The 27574-nt window shown below is 43.2% G+C and overlaps 1 protein-coding gene across 3 annotated transcripts; it reads left to right on the forward strand.

Moving 5' to 3' along the window:
* On the forward strand, positions 1-27292 carry LOC139767123 (D-beta-hydroxybutyrate dehydrogenase, mitochondrial-like). 3 transcript variants are annotated; one of them, XM_071696156.1, is made up of 9 exons: positions 1-574; positions 2400-2606; positions 8879-8962; positions 10831-10993; positions 13453-13608; positions 13873-13978; positions 16396-16457; positions 18383-18528; positions 26613-27292. In XM_071696156.1, the coding sequence occupies exons 2-9, from the start codon at positions 2442-2444 to the stop codon at positions 26769-26771; spliced, it is 1041 nt and encodes a 346-aa protein (XP_071552257.1). In that variant the 5' UTR covers positions 1-574; positions 2400-2441; the 3' UTR covers positions 26772-27292. The 3 variants fall into 3 exon arrangements, with proteins under 3 accessions (XP_071552257.1, XP_071552237.1, XP_071552247.1); XM_071696136.1 differs by having other exon boundaries at positions 441-574; positions 2406-2606; XM_071696146.1 differs by having other exon boundaries at positions 445-574; positions 2403-2606.
* The last annotated feature ends 282 nt before the right edge of the window (positions 27293-27574 follow it).

Here is a 27574-nt window from a genome sequence, read left to right on the forward strand (position 1 = left end):
ACTTACCATGAGAAATCCTAACCAACCAGCACTGTCACCCTGTTGTTGAGAAATTCAACAGCAATCCCATCCACCGGCATACACAGATGTGACGCTGAATTGATTACGATCATATGCTGTGGTTCCCTGCATCAGGTCCTGTATGCATCAGATTCATTACTCTTGCCGTGCGATCAAGCACACGAGGAACCAGAGCCCAAAATATTGCTGGTATATAACTTTGGTTCCCAGGAGGACGAAGGGTGGTCTATCAGACCTGACTGGCCTGAATCATAAGTGCAATAACTACTTATCACTAGCTAGTATTAAGTACAATAACTAGTTAGTACAAGGAAAATACTTTGGCGGACAGCGAGGAAGGGAGGGGGTTAAGGGAGGAGGAGGGGAGGTGTGTGAGCCTGCCGGGAGGAGGAGGGGATAAGACAGGGGCGGATGAGATGGCGAGAGCCATGCATGACCGAGCGAAGGCTTGGGTTGCAGTCGCGAGGGAGGCACAGGCAGGCAAGCACCAACGCCAGGACCTGCACCACACTCCAGGACTCGTGTTTTAGTGTTGGGTCAGCAAGCAGTAGAGGTAAGCCAATGCTCAAAGGAGCTCAAATTTCTCCTTGTTAATGATGTATGAGAGATCTTATTGGTGAGGACTTCTGTGTGTGTGTGTGTGTGTGTGTGTGTGTGTGTGTGTGTGTGTGTGTGTGTGTGTAATCTAGTTCCATAAAATATTCATCTCTCCCTGACTGACGAACACACGACCTTATACTCTGACGTTTTGAGTCCTGTGTAAAGGGTGACTGGGTCACGTCAAGATGATCTTGTATAGCACAATTAGTGAAAATGATCATAACTTATGAGTCACGAGTGTTACTGTGAAGACGGAGAGAAAATACATGAACGTAATCTACAGGTGTGTTCACATGATGGATGGACCATGTATGAAACATGAGGGTATGTCAAGGTAGACTACAAGGGTATGTTAAGGTAGACTACCCGGGTATGTTAAGGTAGACTACCAGAGTATGTCAAGTTTGACTACCAGGGTCTGAAAAGTTAACTTTCCAGGTATGTCAAGGTAAAACTAACGGGGTATGTTAGGGTAGCCTTGCAGGGTATGTAAAGTAAACTCACCGAGTATATCTTCAAGGTAAACTGCCGTGCTATGTCAAGGTAAATCACTATACAGAATGTCAAGAAGATAACACCCCCTGGTTGGGTCAAGGTGAGCCTGTGTGTCACTTAGAGAACGTGGATCGGTAGTAGGAGAAAGACTGACTTAACTGGATGCTTTTCAAATATATCAAAAGCAAAACGGGCTTTGCACTAACCCATGTCACCAGCTGAGGGAGGCGGACCACATATGCAAGGATAGAAATACTGCTGTAGGAGAGGAAGTACAGGGGAGGGATGTTCCCTGAAGTGGAGCTTGTCAGTGTTGACAGTAGTGGAGAGAACAGACGGTTGAAGACTTTGCATCAGACTCGGTGCTCCGGGTCACCAGGAGTCAGGCGTGCTATATCAAACAGACGTCCTTAGAGGAGGTGGGAAGTGTTGCCATGCGTAAAATCATAAACGTAATTGGGGTGTGGGATTATCGGGCTGACGATGGACAACCCAACACCCATGTTTCTGCTGTTGATGTGTCTGTGTTTATAAATAAGAGGTGGAAGCGTGTAGGATCTAGACTCCAGCAAGGGTTTAAAGGAGGACAAATTGTTGGAACATTATGTAAGGATGAATACAAGAGGCTACGTCTGCAGGACACAGGCGCTGAAAAGTGAGATGACTAACGGTGTCAGAGGTTAAGATGAACGCTAAAGATGAAAGAATACGAACATTTATGAACTTGACTTAATGAATGATGGAAGAACGAGCGAGATGTTTGGTTGTAAAGAATGTGATGGCGATGAATATCTCCTGGATGATGGGGGACATGCAGGAAAAATATGGTTGTGATTATCGTAGGAAAATTACGGTTTGGAAGCGTAAGTGCAACGGAGCAGCGAGGACGGGTGGGTGGGAGGAGGCCAGAGTGGGAGTATGTAGGCAGGAGGTTAGCGGAGAGAGGCGGGAGGGAGAGAAAACATTTGGTGCTTTACGATGGACAGGAATAGAAGTGAGGTGACTGCGATATGTGGTGAGGAGTCTGGATGTGAGTCACCCTGTGTGGGAGACGAGGTAATCGACGGACACCCTGAGATTATCTACAAATACCTGGTGAAAAATATGATATGATTGAACCCAATCATTCGTTTAACTATAACATCCCTCTAATCTGTGTAAAGCACCTTACCGACGACAAAGACAACACCGTGTGTTCAAGGTCGTCAATAGACAATGATATCACGCCGTTAAGCAGTTGCTCGTTAGCCTGAAGGCCGATGTTCACCTGTTGTCTCCAACAGCAGCAGCAGCAGCAGCAGCAGGTGGAGGAGAGGTGATCGAGGATGTTGTGGACGATGGACAAAGTGGTGCGGGTGGTGTCGCTGGGGGGAGTGAGCGCCCTGCTGGCCACGCTGCTCAGCGCCCTGGGCATCGTCTCCTGTCTCCTTGCCTTCCCTGCCCTCTGGCTCCTCACTGCCGCCGCTTACTTATACAGGGCCAACTTGAAGGTTAGTTGTCTTGTCCTGTAATGGTATAAGACGTTACAAATCAAAATGAAGTTTAGAATTTAGATTATTATATTAGAAATGAAAGTCAGTGTTGTTCTCTAAACTACTACGCCGTAGTAGTGTTCAAGTGTGTAACCAGCTCTGATGATAAGCCTTGGTAATGCTCAAGTGTGTAACCAACTCTGATGATAAGCCTTGGTAGTGCTCAAGTGTGTAACCATCTCTGATGATAAGCCTTGGTAGTGCTTAAGTGTGTAACCAGCTCTGATGATAAGCCTTGGTAATGCTCAAGTGTGTAACCAACTCTGATGATAAGCCTTGGTAGTGCTCAAGTGTGTAACCAACTCTGACTATAAGCCTTAGTAGTGCTCAAGTGTGTAACCAACTCTTATGATAAGACTTAGTAGTGCTCAAGTGTGTAACCAACTCTGACGATAAGCCTTAGTAGTGCTCAAGTGTGTAACCAACTCTGATGATAAGCCTTAGTAGTGCTCAAGTGTGTAACCAACTCTTATGATAAGACTTAGTAGTGCTCAAGTGTGTAACCAACTCTGACGATAAGCCTTAGTAGTGCTCAAGTGTGTAACCAACTCTGATGATAAGCCTTGGTAGTGCTCAAGTGTGTAACCAACTCTTGATAATAAGCCTTAGTAGTGCTCAAGTGTGTAACCAACTCTGATGATAAGCCTTAGTAGTGCTCAAGTGTGTAACCAACTCTGATGATAAGCCTTGGTAGTGCTCAAGTGTGTAACCAACTCTGATGATAAGCCTTGGTAGTGCTCAAGTGTGTAACCAACTCTGATGATAAGCCTTGGTAGTGCTCAAGTGTGTAACCAACTCTGACGATAAGCTTACTCGTGCTCAAGTGTGTAACCAACGCATATGATGAGCCTTAATAGTGCTCAAGTGTAACCAACACTGATGATGATAATTATAATGTCCTTGGAACACCATGTAAGGGGAGTTACAAGCAAACAAAACAAAAGCAAGGAATGTTGTTAGTACGTTCATTTTGTGTATCTGATTTGTCGAATGTCACTCGCACAAAGATAGCCTAAGTAATCATTATATATATGGTTACATCAAATCTTTAGCTTTAATGTATAATGCATAGAAACCAGATCCCACTATACATAGCCAAGCCCCATAAATCAGTCTAGAGTTTATCTCCACCATTTCGTCTGCCCAGGTTCAGTCCACTGACAGTACGTCGCCCCTCGTGCACCAGTCCAAACAATTCCTTCTATCCAGGGTGTACCTCTTGCCCTCCTGAATGTAGAGGACCACTCCATTCTCCCTCTCCTTCTATGTCCGAACCATATCAGTATACCCTGGTCGGGTCTCTCAATCAGACTGCGCACACTACCTGGTATACATCTCTCACACTGTCCTCCCTCACGCTATCAATCAATTCAAAACCACGTATTGTCCTGAGGCATTTCATCTACAACACATTTACTTTCCACTGCCACGTCCACTTCCTCAAGGTCCTCCTTACTCAAACTCATACTCAAATCGATCTGTCGCTCCTGCTATACCTTGACACCTTACTTTTGTTCACGTCAATTCTCGATCCTACCTCCCCCCTACCCCCCCCCCCCCTCTCTCTCTCTCTCTCTCTCTCTCATACACTAAGGTTTATTTGTCTGTGGGGAAGGAGGAGGGTGAGTGGTCTGGGTAAGGATGTCGTCGTGGCTGTTTAATCTGCTCGTAGGCAAGGTTGCTGAGGGAGGCGGGTGCGGAGGTAACTCGGGTGCTGATGATTTGTTAGTCTTTTGACACAAACTCCGGAGAGAAACTTCAGAGACTCGAACCCGGGCTGCCCCGCGAGTGACTCATACCCACCATCACGAACCACGACGCCATGGATATCCTCGTCAGCGCCTGTCTTCACCTCCTGAGCCGCTGCATCCACATCAGCCACTGTCTTGGCCTTCTCAGTCGCTATAGTCCCCTCCCATTCGTGTAGTATGTTGTCTATATTTATTACAGTGTTGCTAAAGAACTATTTCCTTCCATCGTTCTTGATTTCTCGTTGACTAAGATCTTTATATCCTTTCCTCAAGTCTCACTCCAGTGGTTCACCCACGTCTGGCAGGACTGGTTGACATCTACGTACATGTCTCCCCGCCCTTCCCTACCCCCTACCGCCGGTACGGGCGGGGCTCCGCCACACAGATTACGTCCCTTATTTCTGGCACAATTTTTGTCGGGCGTCATTGGACTCACTCCAGCAACAACATACGTCTCTGTATTAGTGAGGAAATCGAATTGGTGGTGGTGGTGGTGGTGTGTGTGTGTGTGTGTGTGTGTGTGTGTGTGTGTGTGTGTGTGTGTGTGTGTGTGTGTGTGTGTGCAAAGAAAGACTGACATATAAACAGTTCAGCTAATAGACAGTTCAATAGTTGGAGAGATACGGATCGATCGACACAGGTCTGTGTATCCACACGTACTAAACACGAGAGCATCTGATGGTAAACAGACCAGCCCACCACACACACAAGGTCGGCCGCTGCAACCACGCACAAACCCTTGCTATACACACTTACAGGGCTCAAGTAATGTGTAACGTGGGAAACAGTTTGATATATGTATATATATATATATATATATACATATATATATATATATATATATATATATATATATATATATACATTTTTTTTTTTTTTTTTTTGCTTTGTCGCTGTCTCCCGCGTCTGCGAGGTAGCGCAAGGAAACAGACGAAAGAAATGGCCCAACCCACCCCCATACACATGTATATACATACACGTCCACACACGCAAATATACATACCTACACAGCTTTCCATGGTTTACCCCAGACGCTTCACATGCCCTGATTCAATCCATTGACAGCACGTCAACCCCGGTATACCACATCGATCCAATTCACTCTATTCCTTGCCCTCCTTTCACCCTCCTGCATGTTCAGGCCCCGATCACACAAAATCTTTTTCACTCCATCTTTCCACCTCCAATTTGGTCTCCCACTTCTCCTCGTTCCCTCCACCTCCGACACATATATCCTCTTGGTCAATCTTTCCTCACTCATTCTCTCCATGTGCCCAAACCATTTCAAAACACCCTCTTCTGCTCTCTCAACCACGCTCTTTTTATTTCCACACATCTCTCTTACCCTTACGTTACTTACTCGATCAAACCACCTCACACACACATTGTCCTCAAACATCTCATTTCCAGCACATCCACCCTCCTGCGCACAACTCTATCCGTAGCCCACGCCTCGCTACCATACAACATTCTTGGAACCACTATTCCTTCAAACATACCCGTTTTTGCTTTCCGAGATAAGATTCTCGACTTCCACCCATTCTTCAAGGCTCCCAGAATTTTCGCCCCCTCCCCCACCCTATGATCCACTTCCGCTTCCATGGTTCCATCCGCTGCCAGATCCATTCCCAGATATCTAAAACACTTTACTTCCTCCAGTTTTTCTCCATTCAAACTTACCTCCCAATTGACTTGACCCTCAACCCTACTGTACCTAATAACCTTGCTCTTATTCACATTTACTCTTAACTCTCTTCTTTCACACACTTTACCAAACTCAGTCACCAGCTTCTGCAGTTTCTCACATGAATCAGCCACCAGCGCTGTATCATCAGCGAACAACAACTGACTCACTTCCCAAGCTCTCTCATCCACAACAGACTTCATACTTGCCCCTCTTTCCAAAACTCTTGCATTCACCTCCCTAACAACCCCATCCATAAATAAATCAAACAACCATGGAGTATTCCTGGTAAATCATATGGGAGGGTATTGATTGAGAGGGTGAAGGCATGTACAGAACATCAGATTGGGGAAGAGCAATGTGGTTTCAGAAGTGGTAGAGGATGTGTGGATCAGGTGTTTGCTTTGAAGAATGTATGTGAGAAATACTTTGAAAAGCAAATGGATTTGTATGTAGCATTTATGGATCTGGAGAAGGCATATGATAGAGTTGATAGAGATGCTCTGTGGAAGGTATTAAGAATATATGGTGTGGGAGGCAAGTTGTTAGAAGCAGTGAAAAGTTTTTATCGAGGATGTAAGGCATGTGTACGTGTAGGAAGAGAGGAAAGTGATTGGTTCTCAGTGAATGTAGGTATGCGGCAGGGGTGTGTGATGTCTCCATGTTTGTTTAATATATATATATATATATATATATATATATATATATATATATATATATATATATATATATATATATATATATATATTTTTTTTTTTTTTTTTTTTTTTTTTTTTCATACTATTCGCATTTCCCGCATTAGCGAGGTAGTATTAAGAACAGAGGACTGGGCCTCTGAGGGAATATCCTCACCTGGCCTCGTTCTCTGTTCCTTCTTTTGGAAAATCTAAGAAAAACGAGAGGGGAGGATTTCCAGCCCCCCGCTCCCTCCCCTTTTAGTCGCCTTCTACGACACGCAGGGAATACGTGGGAAGTATTCTTTCTCCCCTATCCCCAGGGATATATATATATATATATATATATATATATATATATATATATATATATATATATATATATATATATATATATATATATATAGACAATCGCATGTTTACCAAATTGCGACCTAGCTACGTCTCTTCGTTGTATATCAACTGACTGTATATTTCTCTCTTGCGTCTCCCCTGACGATATGATTATTACACGAAAGTGCACTTGGGAACTTATCGTGTTTCATTTTCCCTGTGAACTTATTAGAATATATATATATATATATATATATATATATATATATATATATATATATATATATATGTATATATATATATATATATATATATATATATATATATATATATATACATATATATATATATATATATATATATATATATATATATATATATATATATATATATATATATGATATAAAGCTGTACAGGAAGACAGATAGCCAGATAGATAAACAGACAGATAGATATAAAGATACATAGATAAATTGTAACAAATAACTGGCATTGGTTCATCGATCCTGCCCACCTTCCCATGACCTCACCTCAGAAATCCTCTTTAATCCGGTCCTCATCATCACGTCTGCTCTTGCCACGTACGCACCAACTCCAGCCACTTCACCAGGGTGCAATGATCCCTCAGAGCGCAGTTCCTTGGTCATGAACCTAAAGCAACTTATGAACAACTTTGTTGCATGTGATGAAGATGGGACATAAGCTCGTGTGGTTGATCACGTACACATAACTCAGTGTCAAACGTACGCCAAGAATTTCAATCAAGCAACTCAAAACTTAAGTGATCATAAGATGACTTGGGAGTTGTTTACCTTAATGAAGCCAGAGCATTATACATTACCTACAACCAGAATGCATACTCTCTACTCCTGAGTAAACCGGAGGAGATTCATCTGAGCCAAAGCTGGACTGGTTACGCTTAACCCCCAAAACAAACTCTGGCGCCAACGACGTGGAATACACCTCAACTCATTATTGTCCCTTGGCAACAGATTCCTTAATGAGAAGCTCAGCTGAGCAAGCATTCTTTGATTGTGTAGTGAGTAATGACTGAGGAAAGTGCGTTTTTTGACTTCCCTATATACCTCACCGCAGGGGCGTCGTAGCCAACTCACAGCAGAGGGCACAGGTGCCATCCAAACCGAATTCATCTTGACTTCCACAAAGATTCATTGGTACGTTCCTCTACATCTGGAGGAGGAGTGAAGTGAACCGGGGATACTTCTCAGACCTTAAGGAGGTGTACTTCATGAGTAAACACGTGAACCATTGTAGAGATGGGATGTAGTCCGACGTCACACAAATACAAGAACCTACGAGTTTACCACCAGCTGTAGTGACTGGCTGGACCAGGGACGACGTGGTCAAGATTCAGAGAGAAGCTGAGACAGAGACACAATGGGATTGTTTCATGGTAGTATAAAACAGGGAGTCACCGACCATGGGAAGTGCCACCACCTGGGTACCGGGACGGTAAACCAGCACTGCAGTGGATGTCACATTCCCCCTCCCTGACCCAGGTTGGTGACCCGCCTTTCTTATCTCAGGCACACGTCGCACTGGAACTCAGTCCAGAGACACGGAGTATCTCGCTCTTATCTCACTCAACTCTCGTCCACGCTTGACCACCACGAGGCAAAAGATCTACGACGCATTTCCTGTGGATTGTGAGGGGCGACTAGGAATGTGCGGGGAGGATGGGGAAGGCTGGAAACCCTCTGTTCCTGTATATTATGACTGTCTCAGATGAGGAAGTTTACACTCTAATCTGACAACTGCTGGTTTCAGGTGTGTGCGGCGGGGAAGGCGGTGGTCGTGACGGGCTGTGACACTGGCTTTGGCCACACCTTGGCTCTCCAACTGGACAAACTGGTCAGTACACACGCTCACCTCCTTCTGGAAATTGTATGTGTTGTAAGAACATGAAAGATTACCCTGAATACCTATATTACCTCCCTGTCTCCCTGGATGTGTTCCTGGATACCTACACAACCTCCCTACCTCCCAGGATGTGTTCCTGGATACCTACACAACCTCCCTATCTCCCTGGATGTGTTCCTGGATACCTACACAAGCTCCCTATCTCCCTGGATGTGTTCCTGGATACCTACACAACCTCCCTATCTGAAAGAATGTGTTCCTGGATACCTACACAACCTCCCTATCTCCCTGGATGTGTTCCTGGATACCTACACAACCTCCCTACATCCCTGGATGTGTTCCTGGATACCTACACAACCTCCCTATCTCCCTGGATGTGTTCCTGGATACGTAGGCAACCTCCCTATCTGCAAGGATGTGTTCCTGGATACCTACACAACCTCCAAACACCCTACATCTGCCACTCTATCATCAAACACATTCAACAGTCTTTCAAAATATTTACTCCATCTCCTCCTCACTTCATCACGAATTGTTACTACTTCCCCTTTACCCCTTCTCCAATGTTCCTCTTCTCTTGTTTTTTACGCACCACTTTTAACCCCTTTCCAAAAAATTCTTCTATCTTCCCTGAAGTTTAGTGATACTCGCTCGCCCCAACTTATATCTGCCCTCTTTTTCAACCCCTACACCTTCCTCTTGACCTCCTGCCTTTTCTTTTGTACATCCAATCATTTGCACGCCTTCGCTGTAACTGTCTCCCCAATACCTGTCTGTTCTCTTTCATTAACAACTTTACTTCTTCATCAAACCACTCACTACCCTTTCCAATCTGTCTAGCTCCCACCTTACGTATGCCACAAGCATCTTTACTTCCAATTCCTCACCCACTTCGCCAGCGTTGTTTACTCTCATCTATTACCATTCCACACTCAGACTTTCCTGATGTTTCTTCACACGGCTCTTTCTCCAAGCTCACTCATTCTCACCACCTCCTTAAAGCACAGTGTTTCCTCTTGGCCGAAAATATCTACAAATCTTCAACCTATCCTCCACAAGGTGATGATCAGTCATCCCACCAGCTGCCCCTCTCAGCACACTCACATCCAAAAGTCTCTTTTATACGCCCCTCTGTTAGAATGTAATTCAGAAATGCCCGCTGACCATCTTTCCGGCTCACATACGTATGCTTGTGCTTGTCCCTCTACCTAAGCCAGGTATTCCCAATCACCAGCCCTTTTTCAGCACACAGCTCCATAAGTTTCTCACCATTTCCTTTTCTAATACTGAATACTTTCTTCTAAACTACAATGCATGCGCCACAGCATACACCACCTCATCTTCACACACCACAACCTACTATCAATCAACCTACAGCTTCCCTTATCTCTTCAAACAACGTACGGTAAACATAACCAAGGAAACAAACTAAACCTACTTTCACTCTTGGAGAAATTGCTTTGTTAAAACGGTAGCGCCTCTAAAGCAGGTGACCAGAACTGCATAAAGGGGATACCTTGTTGATCTCTCTATACGGGAGAAAGAACAAGAGACACCCGTCTGTGACCTGGATCAGGGTGTATCTGACCTGTACTGGGTCATGTGAGAGGATGTTCAAACCCAACTATTGAGGAGTGACGATGGGTTATAACCACGTTTATATGACTAATTGTTTAGCTGTCTTAAAACCATCAGTCTGACTGGATAGCCTGTGCACCTCACTCCGACTATGCTGTGTTGTCGTCATGACCGTTCATGTGTCCGTGATGTGTGTGTAGGATGTGTCTGGCAGCTCAGGCAAACAAGTCGCCTTAGACAGTCGCTATGTCATCTTCCTTACCTTCACTGTCCTCCTGCAGGGCTTCCGGGTGTTTGCAGGATGCCTGAAGGCTGATGGAAAGGGCGCGGATCATCTGCGACAGGAGGGCTCCAGCCGCCTCCACGTCCTGCAGATGGACGTCACCAATCAGGACCAGCTGGACAAGGCTGCTCAGCAAGTAAAAGACTTACTGCCAGCAGGAGGTAAGTGACTGACCACTGGACTGTACGTGTGAGGCTCAAGACCTGTTCCGTTAAGCTCTTATTTCTTAGTCTGTAAAGTTGACCGAAAACAGTGCAATGCATCGTATGGTAAAGTTTAAAAGGACAGTAAGATTCATGTCGTAGTTTACACATCGTCATTCCTTACATTTATCTAGCTGGACTGATAGCAGTGTGCACCGAGCACATCCACTTAGCCCACCATCAGATAAGAGCATTCCTACCATTTCTCAAGTGTCAGGCTTCTGGTAAACAATGATAAGACTACTGTGGTATCCTCTCTGGTATACAACACTCTTGGGGTCTGACGCCTCCTTACGGATCACACCTGACGTCTTATGTTCGTCAGTCAACAGTGCTTTTGTCTTCAGGACGGGTACGTCGTAACTACGATAGAGGATGCAGATCCAGGGAAGGACCTCGAAGCAATGGGTGATGATAGTGGATGGGCGGGGGACAGAGATGAGGAAGGAAGGGTATGTGGGTCTGAGGTCTCGAGTGCAAGTAACAATGGTGATTAGAATACGTGGATTATGTGCAGCAGTCAGCATGAGTGCTGGAAATATAGTATACCCTCGATTCATCTGACTTCGGAAGCAATAAAACGCTGTTCGCCACTCCCAACCAAGTAGTCCGTGTTGACATAGGACCCATCCGACATTCCGTGCATAAGCCCACTGCTGGCGTCCTTCTCCAGCCCAGCGTCAGACAACAACGTCGTCAATACTGCGCATATAGAGTTTGTGTCTGTGTCTAGCCAGATGATATGGGCGGTTATATCGTAAATAAACCATCAGGATTCAACGGACAATCGACATTAACGGAGGTCACTCTCCACCTTTTTCTTTCCCCCGTTGAATCGAGATGATACCGCGTTCACTGAAGACATAAAGATGATCGTGAACGCACATGGTACAGAAACACAGAAGATAATGTAACTGAGAGCATGTTTGGTTTTCCTTTTGGTGAGGAGTAGGATCAACGGTGTGCATGATGTGTGCCACAAGGGAGAACTGACGGCGAGTTTGTCAGGTCACCTGGCAGAAATAGGAGGGTTAGTTTGTCATCGTAGATGGTACAGGACTCGAAACATGAATGGAGAAATGAGAAGGAGGTGAAATGAAAAAAAATCTTCCAGAAAGAGTTAGATTAACAGCTGAGAGAATCCAAAACAAATCAGAATGAAGTGGAGGTGATGTGGGGGTTTATGGCTGCGCTCTTGAGAGATGCCAGTCAGATGTGCGGTAGGGCATGTATGGCATGCAGACAGAGAGGTACAAGGTAGTGGAATGAAGATTTAAGAAAGCTGGTCGATAAAAGGGGACTTTGGAAGATGAATCTGCTAGAAAATATAGATGAATAGAAGGCAAAGTCCTAAATAGAAGGGTTAAAAAGACAGTGTATATGTAAATGAGAGGGGCTCTGGGGGGGGAGAGCAAATGAGAGTATCGGAGGAAGAAAGATTAATCAGAACATACAAGAGAATTGAAAATAGAAGCTATTTTGGAAGAAGGTGAAGAAGAGTAGCATGTAAGTTATGTATGACGAGAGAAAGTGTATAAGGACAAGAAAACAAGGACAAGAGACAATCTCACACAGAACAACAAGTCACAACGGCCCAAAACTACGTATGCAACAGCCACGTAACATGAATCACTCGTCAGTATCTTGCTGAAAACAATAATACTGAGACGATGTCACGGCTCTACAAGTCTACAGATGACATTAGCCATATACATAAAGTACATAAAAGAATACAATCTCTTCATACGTCATCAGAGTACAGGACAAGCTAAGACTCTGCAATCATTGTCTGACATACGCCAAACGACCACGCTCTCTACCACTGACGGACTTCCCCAGGTGTGGCGGCCTCAGACAAATCCCCCTCACTGTCACACATAAAATCTAAGGGAACACGGTCCGCCTATCACCATGATATACACGTCATCGCTCTCGTTTGAATCACATCAAGATGTGATGTGATTCAGTCTTGTTTTGTTCTTTATATTGTGCTGTATGATTTACATTCACTTTGACCGAGGATGGACAGTGCTCCTGTGCCTAAAACGTGAAGTGTATTAAAAAAAATAGAGCGGAAATGAATTACGAACATTTAATTCACACTCGAATAAAAGCAAGGTTATTATGCTTAGCATGGTTAAGGGACAGATTAGTTGGGGTGTGCGTCTGAATGGAGAAACCTTGGAGTAAACAAAGTGTTTTAGATACTTGAGAGTGCACATAGCAGCCAATGAAACCATAGAAGTAGAAGTGAGTCATACGGTGGACGAGTGGTGAAGGTTCTGGGAGCACTGAAAAATGTGTAGAATGAGAAATCGTTATATGGGATGGCGAAAATGGGTATGTCTGTAGGTATAATAGTCCTAACAATGTTTAATTATTGTAAGGCATGGGATATGTATAATTACCTGCTGCAGAGAGTCTGTGGGGCCTGGTGAACAACGCGGGCGTGTGCACGCTCGGCCCCGTCGAGTGGGTCTCCATGAAGGGCTTCAGGAGGGACCCGGAAGTGAACGTCTTCGGTCTCATCGCCTCCACCAAGACCTTCCTGCCACTCATCCGCCAATCCAAAGGTTAGCTGAAGTCAAGGGAAATCATTGTGAAGGGTAACGCTACTGACCATGATGCATTCACGGCCGACCGTGGTCAAGCGCATAGGTTAGAATCCTGGTTACAGCATTCGATCCACACTTAACTTAGCTGTTCATCCACCACTATGGGTTGGTCGATTAAGTTGTCAGTCAGTGTGTTTGTGGGGAGGTGTTCTCGACTGGCCCACAGCGAGGAACCTGCTGCTGCTGGTGGGATTCATTCTTAAAGAGCTAATCTCTATACAGGTCGTGTTGTGAATGTGTCCAGTGTGGCGGGTCGGTCAGTAATAGCCCTCATGTCCGGCTACTGCTCCTCCAAGTATGCTGTGATAGGCTTCAGTGAGGCTCTGAGGTGAGTACCCAAGAAACTGTCTGTTATTATGTGTGGGGGAAGATGTTAGTGATGTCCTATTGTAGGTACAGTGCAGGGAAAGGTGTTAGTGATGTCCTGTAGTAGGTACAGTGTGGGGGAAGATGTTAGTGATGTCCTGTAGTGAGTGCACTGTGTGTATAAGAGAAAGCAGCAGGAGGTCAACAGGAAGGTGCAGGGGTTGAAAAAGAGGGCAATTGAGAGTTGGGGTGAGAGAGAGTACCATTAAACTTTAAGGAGAATAAGATTGTTTGGAAGGAGATAGACACTGTGCGAAAAACAAGAGAACAAATAGGGGGCAAAAGGGGAAGTGGCAAAAGGTAGTAATGAAGTGAGAATATGGAGCGAGTATTTTGAAAGACTGTTGAATGTTGTTCTTGATAGAGAAGATGATGTAAGGTATTTTGGTCGGTATGATACGCAAAGCGAGAGTCATGGAGCGTGGTTTAGTGAAAAGAAGAGATGGTGAAAGCCTTACGTATGATAAAATGTGGCAAGGCGGTTAGAGCAAATGGTACTGCAGTTGAATTCAATAAGAAAACGGGTGATTGTGTTCTTGATTGGTTAATAAGGATTTTCAATGCATGTATGGATCACAGAGCAGTGCCTGAGGACTAGCGGAATGCATGTACAGTGTGACTGTATAAATGTAAGGGGGATAAAGATGAGTTTTCAACTACAAAAGTATAAGTTGGTTGAGTCCACATGTTAAGCTGTATGGGAGGGTATTGACTGAGAGGGTGAAGGCATGTACAGAGCATCAGACTGGGGAGAAGCAGTAAGGTTTCAGAAGTGGTAGAGGGGGTGTAGATCAGATGTTTGCTTTGTAGATGTATGTGAGAAATACTTAGAGGAAAAGATGGATTTGCATGTGGCATTTATGAGTATGGAGAAAACATACGATAGGGCTGATAGAGATGCGTTGTGGGAAGGGCGAGGAAAGCTGCTAGAAGCAGTGAGAAGTTTTAATCAAGGGTATAAGGTGTTTGTGCGAGTAGGAAGAGATGAAAGTGAGTGGTTACCAGTAAAGGTTGGTCTGCAGCAGGGATGTGATGTCACTATGGTTGTTTAATTTGTTTATGGATGGGGTGGTGAGAGCGGTAAATGCGAAAGTCTTGGATAGAGGGGCGAGTATGCAATACGTTGGGATGAGAGGGCCAGGAAGTGAGTAGTTGTTTCCTGATGATACAATACAGCATTGGTGGCGGATACGAATGAGAAACTGCAGAAGTTGGTGACTGAGTTTGGAAGAGTGTGTGAAAGGAGGAAATTGAGAGTAAATGTAAATAAAACCAAAGTTATTAGATTTAGCAGGGTCAAAGGGCAGGTTTCTTTAGGGTGTGAGTTTGAAAGAAAGTCTGAATGAAGAAAAACTGGAGAAAGTGAAGTGTTCTGAATATCTGAGAGTGGACATGGTAGCGAATGGAGCTATGAAAGCGAGAGTGAGTCATAGGGTAGGGGAGGGGGCGAAGGTTTTGGAAGCGATGAAGAATGTATGTAAGGAGAGAACGTTATCGCGGAGAGCGAAAATGGGTATGTTTGAAGGAATAGTTGTTCCAACAATATGATATGGTTGCGAGGCATGGGCTATAGATAAGGCTGTGCGGAGGAAGGGTGCATATTTTAGAAATTAAGTGTTTGAGGAAAATATGCGGCGTGAGGTGGTCTGATCGAGTAAGTAATGAAAGGGTGAGAGAGATGTGTGGTAATAAAAGAAGCGTAAATGCACGTAAGGCAAGAGGCTTTGCCAACCCAAATAGACTAGGAAATCAATTTGAAAGTGGAACGGTGTTTCTTTTCCATACACGTGATTCTTCAAGAATAATCTTTTAAAAACTGCCAACGAGAACTATAATTTCTATGATAACGATTTGAATTTTTGATCATATTCCTAAATCAGGTGTAATTTTTTCCCCAGTGAGCAACAGATGTACCTTTGCTAATGTGATACCATAGTTTTACCCATACATCTTGCTCTCCACACCGAGATTTCTTCTGGTCGTTTTATCTGTCTTCCTCCGTTCGTAAAGGTTCCATAATGTGACCTTAAATCAAAGCTCTGAGTTCGCCATCCGCCTTAGTGAAGCCTATCGTACCACAAGATAGATATTCAATATGGATCTAGATCATGTAAAGTGTACTCCAGCAATGGATCAGATGGTTATCTTATATAGATGTGTATGACCATAACATTAATGGAATGACATTAATACTTAAAATGCTGCAATCAATAAAGTCTTATAAGATACAAAATACACCTTACATTAGAGTGACACATGTTCAGAGTTCAGTCTATCCAGTGTTAAGGTGTGAGGATCAGTTGGACCTGGGAAATGTGTTCTTTGGTATAGTAGGGAAGTGACAACACTAACTTGTTCCTCTCTCCTCCCACACACCAGGCGGGAGATGCAGCACTTCGGCGTGACGGTCTGCCTGGTGGAGCCTGGCAACTTTGGCGCCGGTAATGTATTCTTACTGTGTTGTGTACAGTCATGTGTAAGTGGCAGGTGAGGGTGTAGCACGTGTAGGTAGGTGTAGAGTACAGTCATCATCACTGTGAAGCTTAATGCCAGGTGTATTATGGTGTCTATCTTGTTGTACAGCAGCAGGTGTATTATGGACTGCATAAAGAATGGAGTATAGTTGAATGTGTTATGGTCTACGTAGTTTAGATTAACGTACTTTGCCATCATGGACGATACAGTGATGGAAGTGTAAATGCTTTAGACAAGATAACTAACACAGACCTCGAACATCACGTAATTGCATACTTGACGGAGAGAATAGGAAAGACAACTGGAACAGAATGTTTTTTTTTGGAAAGGTCAGAGAAGCACCATGGAGAAGCAGGTGATCTTCCTAATCTTGACCTTGAGCAGAAGAATGGCGAAATAGATCAGATCATAAAGAGACATGGTAGGAAACCGTAAGGGAAAAACCTAATCCAGAGTGATGCCTACAACCAAACATGGGACATTATCACTCCAGCTTAACTTAAGATACTATACAGATCAGCCACCGCTTCGCTGAGGATATAGTTTACAACTACACCAACAGATGGACATGTGACCCGGACCAACAGTATAAGGATCTCCAACATACATGGATGGAGAAGGCATAAACCGAACATAACAATCAATGGAAGTAGAGCAACAATCAACGTTCTGTACAGAAAGACAAAGAACCATTCTGACGAAGAGCTGAACGAGGCAGGACCAAACCTCTGACAGCCAACAAATAACAAAATGGACGAGGACCAAGTCAAGGCCGTGTTCAGAGTTATACCTAAAGAAAATGGGAATTATGACCTGAATCCACGAAAAAGAAATTCTTGGCTGGATGACTGAATACACTTGGAGAACCATCCCACAATAGACCATACACTTAGTAATGCTGTCCACTGACAACAGCCTCCCGCTGGTGAACCATCATAATGACCAAGATACGGCAGCAATCACCATCAACGAAAACGTGTAGAGGATTGGTTAGTTTACCAGTTTATCATCGATGTTTAGAAAACGAGATAGTCCCTACCCAACCATAAACGCCCCGTTAACTCTATAAACTGCATCAGAAAATGAAGCATGAGCTTTAGTTTACGTACTGCAAGTCAGATCTTACTACTGATTGTTCGAACAAGGGATAGATGTACGAAGGGAACTAGAATGTAACTCCAACTGTCTTTTACATTAAGACATATTTGGCCATGATCCATCATAAAACTGTGGAGTTGTATCATTAACTTCAACGTCTCTTTCCAAAACAAGTTTGAGGCAGAGCTATATTGTCAGTTAAAATACTTTTCTAGTAATTCATATTTTGACCAATTTTTACGATTGTACTATGAGTAAAGCTTTCATTTATATGGAAGATATAATAATAGTTGTAGGATTGTATTTGTATTTTAACTAATGTGTGATGCCTGGTTTCTCTGTATTTAGCACAACATTTGATACAAGTAAAAATTGACTCGAAGTAGATCTTCGAGACAGTAGGAACGATAGCCATACTGCATCTAAGGTTTCGATCTCTTCTTTCTACTCTATCAATGAACTTCACAGAAACACACGACCGGAGTTGACTGACGCAAACGACTGGAAAGTTTTTCATTCTCCTATCACATAGTGGACAATCCTTGGTCCTAGATATCACATAGTGGACAATTCTTGGTCCTAGATATCACATAGTGGACAATCCTTGGTCCAAGATATCACATAGTGGACAATCCTTGGTCCTAGATATCACATAATAGACAATCCTTGGTCCTAGTTATCACACAGTATACAATACTTGGTCCTAGACAAAAACTGTGATAAAAACAGCATCAGAGCTTTGTGGAGTGACGTCACAGTTGCAGTGTAACATTGTAAACATTTGGTCCGGCAGGCACGGAGCTCTTCCTTCGTGACGACGCAGTAGATCAAGAGCTGGAGGCCATGTGGACATCCCTGAGCGATGACCTGAAGAGTGACTACGGCGAAGACTATCGTGCGCGGGTCGAGAAATTCAAAAAGATCTTCCATAAGAGCGGAGTGAGTATACACAACGTACGAGTTCTTTCAGCAGTTTCTTGCCCCCTTATTCAGTATCAACGTACAAGTTCTTTTAGCAGTTTCTTGCTCCTCTTATTCAGTCTATGATGGGTGTAAAGGTGTATTCATATAAGACACGCACGTACTAACAACCCAACTGTATTCTGTGTTCGAGAAGCCAGTTGTTCTCACCCAGTTACTCCTACCTGATAGCCTAGTTCGAGCGTCATCCCCAACAAGTTGATAATTATTTTCTTCACTCTTTAACTTTACTTAGAATTTACATACACAATGCCCGTGTCTCAGGGTTGGGCTGGTAAAAATGTATTTCAATGTCACACTTTTTTTCCACTATCGCTCGTTCTGATCGATTTCTTCTTTCTTATTTTCATTAACATACGTTCTTTGTAATTGTTAATCCAGTGTATTCATTTCGTTGTATATCGTGATATATCTAAGAGGAATATTTTTCCCCTTTAGGATTATGAGAGTTCTCGTGGAGCAAACTCTGTAGTCTCATTCTCATTCCAGATAACCGGACTTACATTTCTCACATCATGTTCACCTGCTTAGGAAACCAAAACTACATGCCTGACTCTGATGCTAACGAGAGAGAGAGAGAGAGAGAGAGAGAGAGAGAGAGAGAGAGAGAGAGAGAGAGAGAGAGAGAGAGAGAGAGAGAGAGAGACTCATTCAGGAGGGCGCTAACCCCTTGAGACCCATGCTAAAGCCAAGCATATTTCTTTGCCCACAGTTATCTTGTAGAAGTCTGAGTTTCCTGCCAGCGAGAGGAAGGGCTCAGGTAGCAGAGGACTGGGTTACTCCAAGACCTCTGCTGATTTAAAGCATATCTAGATACCACACACACACACACACACACACCAATCCTAGGATCAACCCTAGAGGTAGCAGGCTGTGGAGCGCAACAGCCATGGGTATCTGGACTAGTCTTACACCATGTTCAGGATCACTGGTCTTGCTTTCTGTTTAACTGAGACTAAGCTACTGCGCTAGTTTTACCATCTCCCTACAAACATCAATTATGTTCTTTTTTTCTTTCTTTTTCACTTCAGCTCTTTTCCCCTTCTCTTACCTTCTCATGATTTTACATACAAACATGGTAGAGTCCGACAGATTTGTGGACCCTCGTCCCTGGCATCTTCATGGGATACTGAGAATCTCAGGTTCCCCGACTGTGTCTGCTGACAGCTAGAGAGGCGGCTCAGACATTATCAGTACCGGCTACTCCCATGATATTTACCTCTATATTTTCCATTGATTTCATCAAAATATAAATATTTTCTTAATGAACCTTTCTTAGGCTGAACACCATTTGACTAGCAGCTCTGCTGAGCTTCTTGCGGCAGAGCTCATTCGTTGCGGCAGTGGAAAGAATATATTACTAAATACTAAATAGGTTTGCGGCAGGGGTGTGTGATGTCTCCATGGTTGTTTAATTTGTTTATGGATGGGGTTGTTAGGGAGGTAAATGCAAGAGTCTTGGAAAGAGGGGCAAGTATGAAGTCTGTTGGGGATGAGAGAGCTTGGGAAGTGAGTCAGTTGTTGTTCGCTGATGATACAGCGCTGGTGGCTGATTCATGTGAGAAACTGCAGAAGCTGGTGACTGAGTTTGGTAAAGTGTGTGGAAGAAGAAAGTTAAGAGTAAATGTGAATAAGAGCAAGGTTATTAGGTACAGTAGGGTTGAGGGTCAAGTCAATTGGGAGGTGAGTTTGAATGGAGAAAAACTGGAGGAAGTGAAGTGTTTTAGATATCTGGGAGTGGATCTGGCAGCGGATGGAACCATGGAAGCGGAAGTGGATCATAGGGTGGGGGATGGGGCGAAAATTCTGGGGGCCTTGAAGAATGTGTGGAAGTCGAGAACGTTATCTCGGAAAGCAAAAATGGGTATGTTTGAAGGAATAGTGGTTCCAACAATGTTGTATGGTTGCGAGGCGTGGGCTATGGATAGAGTTGTGCGCAGGAGGATGGATGTGCTGGAAATGAGATGTTTGAGGACAATGTGTGGTGTGAGGTGGTTTGATCGAGTGAGTAACGCAAGGGTAAGAGAGATGTGTGGAAATAAAAAGAGCGTGGTTGAGAGAGCAGAAGAGGGTGTTTTGAAGTGGTTTGGGCACATGGAGAGGATGAGTGAGGAAAGATTGACCAAGAGGATATATGTATCGGAGGTGGAGGGAGCAAGGAGAAGAGGGAGACCAAATTGGAGGTGGAAAGATGGAGTGAAAAAGATTTTGTGTGATCGGGGCCTGAACATGCAGGAGGGTGAAAGGAGGACAAGGAATAGAGTGAATTGGAGCGATGTAGTATACCGGGGTTGACGTGCTGTCAGTGGATTGAATCAAGGCATGTGAAGCGTCTGGGGTAAACCATGGAAAGCTGTGTAGGTATGTATATTTGCGTGTGTGGACGTATGTATATACATGTGTATGGGGGGGGGGGGGGTTGGGCCATTTCTTTCGTCTGTTTCCTTGCGCTACCTCGCAAACGCGGGAGACAGCGACAAAGTATAAAAACTTCTAAGACCATATATTCCTCCAGTACGAGGTGCTACCATCTCTGAGGCTCTCTGTACAACAGACCTGGTCTGTCTGACCTGGAAAAGCTCTCCTTCCTCCAACTCATAGGCAGCTTTCATCTCTGTTCGATATCACTGGGAAGCGCTCCATCGCCCAGAGGAAGTGCGACCACCTCTTCACTTCCTCCACGCTGATAGGTCTTCCTAGCAACACCTCGACAATAGGCGTTTCGAACGATTCCAACTTAATCATGAAGCTTTATGGACTGACCTTACTGGGATGGACAACCATAAATGACGTTATGAACAGACCAAACAGACAAGACCCTCTCCACATCTTGTGTGACTGTTATCATAACTTTCCCTGCCCCTAGCGCCCAGGTCACTGTCGATGGTCAAGTAAGGAACACATCACTGAATGACACGTAATGCCATGGTCGGGACGCCATGTAAATCTCATACGTGCACATCTAATTAATACTAAAACATATATTCTGGTTCTAAAGAAGAAAAGAAAAAATCCAATAAATAATGCACCGTACAGTACATTCCCACCTGAACCTGAGACTCCCCTCCCCCATATACATATATATATATATATATATAATATATAAAAGCTTTGGGACAAACGAACAAGAGCCTCCTTTTCCCTTCACCGATCTCTAACTGCCTTTGTGTACATGATATACTATACGCAGTCAAGACCCACATGCTACTCCTATCCACAGCCAAGACCCACACGCTACTTCTTGATTGACCTAAATCGCTTCATGAGCCCCGGCTCAGCCGTTAGGTAGCACGTTGCTCCCCATATACCACATCAATATAATACATTGCGTCTAATGCACGCCTCCAGAGCTCCTGAAGAATAAGGTCTTGACACCACATAACCTCCTTTCCTTCAACCTCTCGTCTCCTCCTCACCCTTACCCTCCAACCTCCCGTCTCCTCCTCACCCTTACCCTCCAACCTCCCATCTCCTCCTCACCCTTACCCTCTCAACTTTTAACCTCGTTCGTCCTTTCAGCACATCCTGATCGATCCTCCCAGTCGAAGTGCGCATATCACCACATCTCTCTGCCTCTGCTATTCCACGTTAAGCGCACAGCCCACCTCACACCACACGTCGTCCTCAGGCAAATGTTTACGTTCGAGTATATCCAACATCTTTCTTCCTTGCGTTCTCAGGGTTCGAGATCCACATTCATAGAACACTATCGGGACTACTGTTACCTCCAGACACACCTGTCTTTACCCTTATCAGACACTATGGTCGCCTTCCCGACGCTCAAATGATGCATCGAGGAACTTAGCGCCCCCTCGTTCACCCTACTCTTTACTAGAGCTCCCATGGTTCCACCTGCTGTCTCGTCCACTCCCTGGAGCCTGAAGCACTCGCCTTCCTGCAAGTCCTCCCGAGATCCTCTTGTACCCAGACCATCTTGTCCTCACCCTCCCCCTTGCTCCATCAAATTACATCACATTTCTCCTTTCACACGACTCTATCCCCACCTTCTGGAGTGTCTGGGGTCTGTCATCAATGCCACGTCATCTGTAAAGAGTAGCTCATTCCCCTCCAACATTCCCACGTCCTGGGCGTACTGAAGACCAGCCCCTCCCTCGCTCCACGAGCCTCATACGCAACTCCCTTCACAACCTCGCTCATCAACAGATTAAACAGCAATGGCATCATATAATCTTGACCTAAACCTGCTTCTACATAGGATCATGTACCCACATCCATTCCTACGTGCACACACATGCTTCGCTCATCTGGTAAATACTCCTTACTGCAATTAGTAACTCTTTAGTTCCCTATGTATAAATGTAACACCGTCCAAAAGGAATCTCTGTCGATACCATTATACTCGTTCTCCAGATCCGTAAAAGACACACGATTCTCTCTCTTCATATACCCCTCACACATTCTTGAAAGTTGACACCTGTATATATATATATATATATATATATATATATATATATATATATATATATATTGGAAAGAATTACAATCATGCTCGTGATCAAGTATATTCTTATGCGTCCAGGGGGAAAATGAAACACGGTAAGTTCCCAAGTGTACTTTCGTGTGATAATCACATCATCAGGGGAGACACAAGAGAGAAATATAACAGTCAGTTTATGTACAACGAAGAGGCGTAGCTAGGACACCATTTGGTAAACATGTGATTGTCTTGGACAATCACATGTTTTTCCAAGGATGTAAGGCATGTGTACGAGTAGGAAGAGAGGAAAGTGAATGGTTCCCAGTGAATGTCGGTTTGCAGCAGGGGTGCGTGATGTCTCCATGGCTGTTTAATTTGTTTATGGATGTGGTGGTAAGGGAGATGAATGCAAGTGTTTTGGAGAGAGGGGCCAGTATGCAGTCTGTTGTGGATGAGAGGGTTTCGGAAGTGAGTCAGTTATTGTTCGCTGATGATACAACGCTTGTGGCTGATTCGGGTGAGAAACTGCAATGGCTGCTGACTAAGTTTGGTAAAGTGTGTGAGAGGAGAAAGTTGAGAGTAAATGTGTGTAATAGCAAGGTTATTAGATTCAGTAGGGTTGAGGGACAAGTTAACTGGGAGGTAAGTTTGATTGGAGAAAAACTGGAGGAAGTGAAGTGCTTTAGATACCTGGGAGTGGACACAGCAGCGGATGGAACCATGGAAGCAGAAATGAATCACAGGGTGGGGGAGGGAGCGAAGGTTCTGGTAGCGTTACAGAATGCGTGGAAGGCAAGAACGTTATCACGGAGAGCAAAAATGGGTATGTTTGAAGGGATAGTGGTTCCAACAATGTTATATAGTTGCGAGGAATGGGCTATAAAAGAGGTTGTGCACAGGGGGGGTGGATATGTTGAAAATGAAAGGTTTGAGAACACTATGTGGTATGAGGTGGTATGATCGAGTAAGTAATATAAGGGTAAGAGAGATGTGTGGTAATAAAAAGAGTGTGGTTGAGAGAGCAGAAGAGGGTGTGCTGAGATGGTCTGGACACATGGAGAGAATGAGTGAGGAAAGATTGACAAAGTGGATATATGTGTCAGAGTTGGAGGGAAGAAGGAAAAGCGGGAGACCAAATTGTGGGTGGAAGGATGGAGTGAAAAAGAATCTGAGTAATCAGGGCCTGAACATACAGGAGGGTGAAAGGAGTGTAAGGAACGGAGTGAATTGGAACGATGTGGTATACCGGGGTGGATGTGCTGTCAATGGACTATTCACCATTTCCCGCGTTAGCGAGGTAGCGTTAGGAACAGAGGACTGGGCCTTTTTTGGAATATCCTCACCTGGCCCCCTCTCTTCCTTCTTTTGGAAAATTAAAAAAAAAAAAAGAGGGGAGGATTTCCAGCCCCCCGCTCCCTCCCCTTTTAGTCGCCTTCTACGACACGCAGGGAATACGTGGTAAGTATTCTTAATCCCCTATCCCCAGGGATTATATATATATATATATATATATATATATATATATATATATATATATATATATATATATATATATTATCCCTGGGGATAGGGGAGAAAGAATACTTCCTACGTATTCCCTGCGTGTCGTAGAAGGCGACTAAAAGGGGAGGGAGCGGGTGGCTGGAAATCCTCCCCTCTCATTTTTTTTTTTAATTTTCCAAAAGAAGGAACAGAGAAGGGGGCCAGGTGAGGATTTTCCCTCTAAGGCCCAGTCCTCTGTTCTTAACGCTACCTCGCAAACGCGGGAAATGGCGAATAGTATGAAAAAAAAAAAAAAAAAAAAAAAAAAAATATATATATATATATATATATATATATATATATATATATATATATATATATATATATATATATATTGCAAAGAGTCCACGGGGAAAATGAGACACGATAAGTTCCCAAGTGCACTTTCGTGTAATAATCACATCATCAGGGGAGACACAAGAGAGAAATATAAGTCAGTTGTTATACAACGAAGAGACGTAGCTAGGACGCCATTTGGTAAACATGCGATTGTCCAAGACAGAAAACGAGCGTATAATAAACTTATTATGTGGACAAGAAAGTGCATTGTTTACAAATTTTATCAAAAACAAAATTATCCAATTTGTATAGACCTTCACTAATATTAAGATTATAATTCTTTGTGTATCTAATAATAGAAGATTCAATGATATTTCTCGTGGTAATTCAGGTAGAGTTAATAGCTGAGATGGCATTACTCCAGTCAATACAATTATCATAGTTTTTAAAGTAATTAAACAAGGCATTTGATTCTTGTCCTGTTCTTATACTATACTGCTTAAGTCTAATAGAAAGATCCTTACCAGTCTGCCCAATATAAAACTCATCACAATTTCTACATGGCACTTTATAGATGCACACAGGAGAATTTTCTGGCGAGTTCCTGATTAAGATATTCTTTATAGTATTATTGTTGCTGAAGGCAACATTTATATTGAAGGATTTAAGCAACATGGGAAGTAAAGTAGAATTATTATCAAAAGGGAGAACTAAAACATTCTTGTTGTCAATGGGAGGTTTGGGCTCAACTCTATAAATGATTTCTTTGCAAACTTAAGGGACTTATCAATGAAAGATCTAGGGTACTTCAACTTAGATCCAATAGAATATATCTAGTCAAACTCATCATCAATATACTCTGGACTGCAAATACGTAATGCCCTAAGGAACATAGATTGAAATGATAATTTAACTCTGTCATGTTGAGATGAGTAATAATGGATATATGAGCATACATTGGTAGGTTTTCTGTATATGCTAAACTTAAACTTGTTTCCTTGCGCATGTATCATGCAATCTAAAAATGGTAACGTACCATCATTTTCATTTTCTACAGTAAATTTGATGGAAGGTACTAAATTGTTAAGTAAGGGGAGAAATGTCTGTAGATTTTCATTTGTTGACCATACACAAAGAACATAATCTACATACCTAAACCAAATTGCATTAGAAGATATCCTTTAGTAATTTTTATACAAAAAAAATTCATGTAAAGATTAATTAGTACAGGTGAAAGAGGGTAACCCATTGCCATACCAAATTTTTGAGCATAATAATCTCCATTGAATTGAAATACACAGTCTTTTATACACAATTTCATCAGTTCACGAAAGTGCACTTGGGAACTTATCGTGTTTCATTTTCCCCGTGGACTCAGGAGTATACTTGATCACGCGCAAAATTGTGATCCTTTCCAATATATATAAATATATATATATATATATATATATATATATATATATATATATATATATATATATATATATATATATATATATATAAAGAGCTAGGATAGTATTCTGAGTGTTGGGAATCATTTGTACCTATTGTTTCTCTCAGACCATAGTTGTTCAGTTTATTCTCCACCGGTGATGATGATAAACAATGTTGTTTTGCACGGCGGGTGTGGCGTGAACCTGCAGAGGTTGCCAGGTATGTCATCTGGAAGATTCTATACAATCATCTCTCAACTGTGAATCTTAAGGTATGGATGTAGTACGTGTATAACGTGCTCGGGTGTGTAGCTGCCTCGTAACTAATGAATAACGTCATTGTTCTACAGGCTGCGGACATCAGCCCGGTGATCAACGCCCTTACTGAAGCTGTCACACAAACACATCCCCAGCCTCGCTACTGCCCCATGTCTCTCAAGTTTTACTTACATATCTTCACCTACAACCTCCTGCCACACTGCATCACTGACGTAGTTAGAATGGTCTGAACTGTGATAGCCTGGAAGGATTTGGTCTTTATTGACTTCACTCTTACATTTACAGCAGCAAATGATATGGCTTTTCATCCTATGATTACCAACACTTAGTTACTAGAGAGACTAATCAACACAGTAAACGACGCCCAAGTTCAGATGACCCTTGCATCTAGTGAGCAAGAAGTTCACTGAACATAAGCACCTCTACTCGACTCGTCAGCAACATCACTGCGAAGACTTTCCCTCCAGCGTCATGTTGCTTTATGCATAACAAGGGTTGTTTTCTAACTTAGATTATAAGCCTACTGATGTTATGATCATAGCCTGATGAACAACGTAACCCAAGTACTGCCACTATATCTGTACAGGCAAGGTAGTAAAAGTGACTAGGCTATTGAGCTGTTTTTAACGACATTTGTGACGTTTTCAGTGATGTATCCAGAGTTAACCTCTGTAATATGTATGGAAACTATGATGTGTATGGAAACTCTGTAGTAGGTATGAATTAAGATGAAGTGAATAAACTATTCAAATGAAAATAAGATGTCTTATCAAAAAAGAATATCCAGTTTATTTATCAAAACACAAATAATATTTCTTTTATCTAGTGTAGGTGTGCCTAATTCTGATTCACCAAAGGAACAAAAATCAAATGGTGACTGATCCTCAACATGGGTTTTGCAATAAAAGATCATACTTAACGAAAAATCAAAGAGAAGTCTATAATGATAATATGAATGGAGATTCCGCATACGAAACTGCTAAGTGAAAATAAAACTTATGGAGCAGGAATTCAAATGTATGAAGAGAAAGTG

This window comes from Panulirus ornatus, chromosome 4 (assembly GCF_036320965.1).
Source record: "Panulirus ornatus isolate Po-2019 chromosome 4, ASM3632096v1, whole genome shotgun sequence".
Taxonomy (NCBI): Eukaryota; Metazoa; Arthropoda; class Malacostraca; order Decapoda; family Palinuridae; genus Panulirus; species Panulirus ornatus.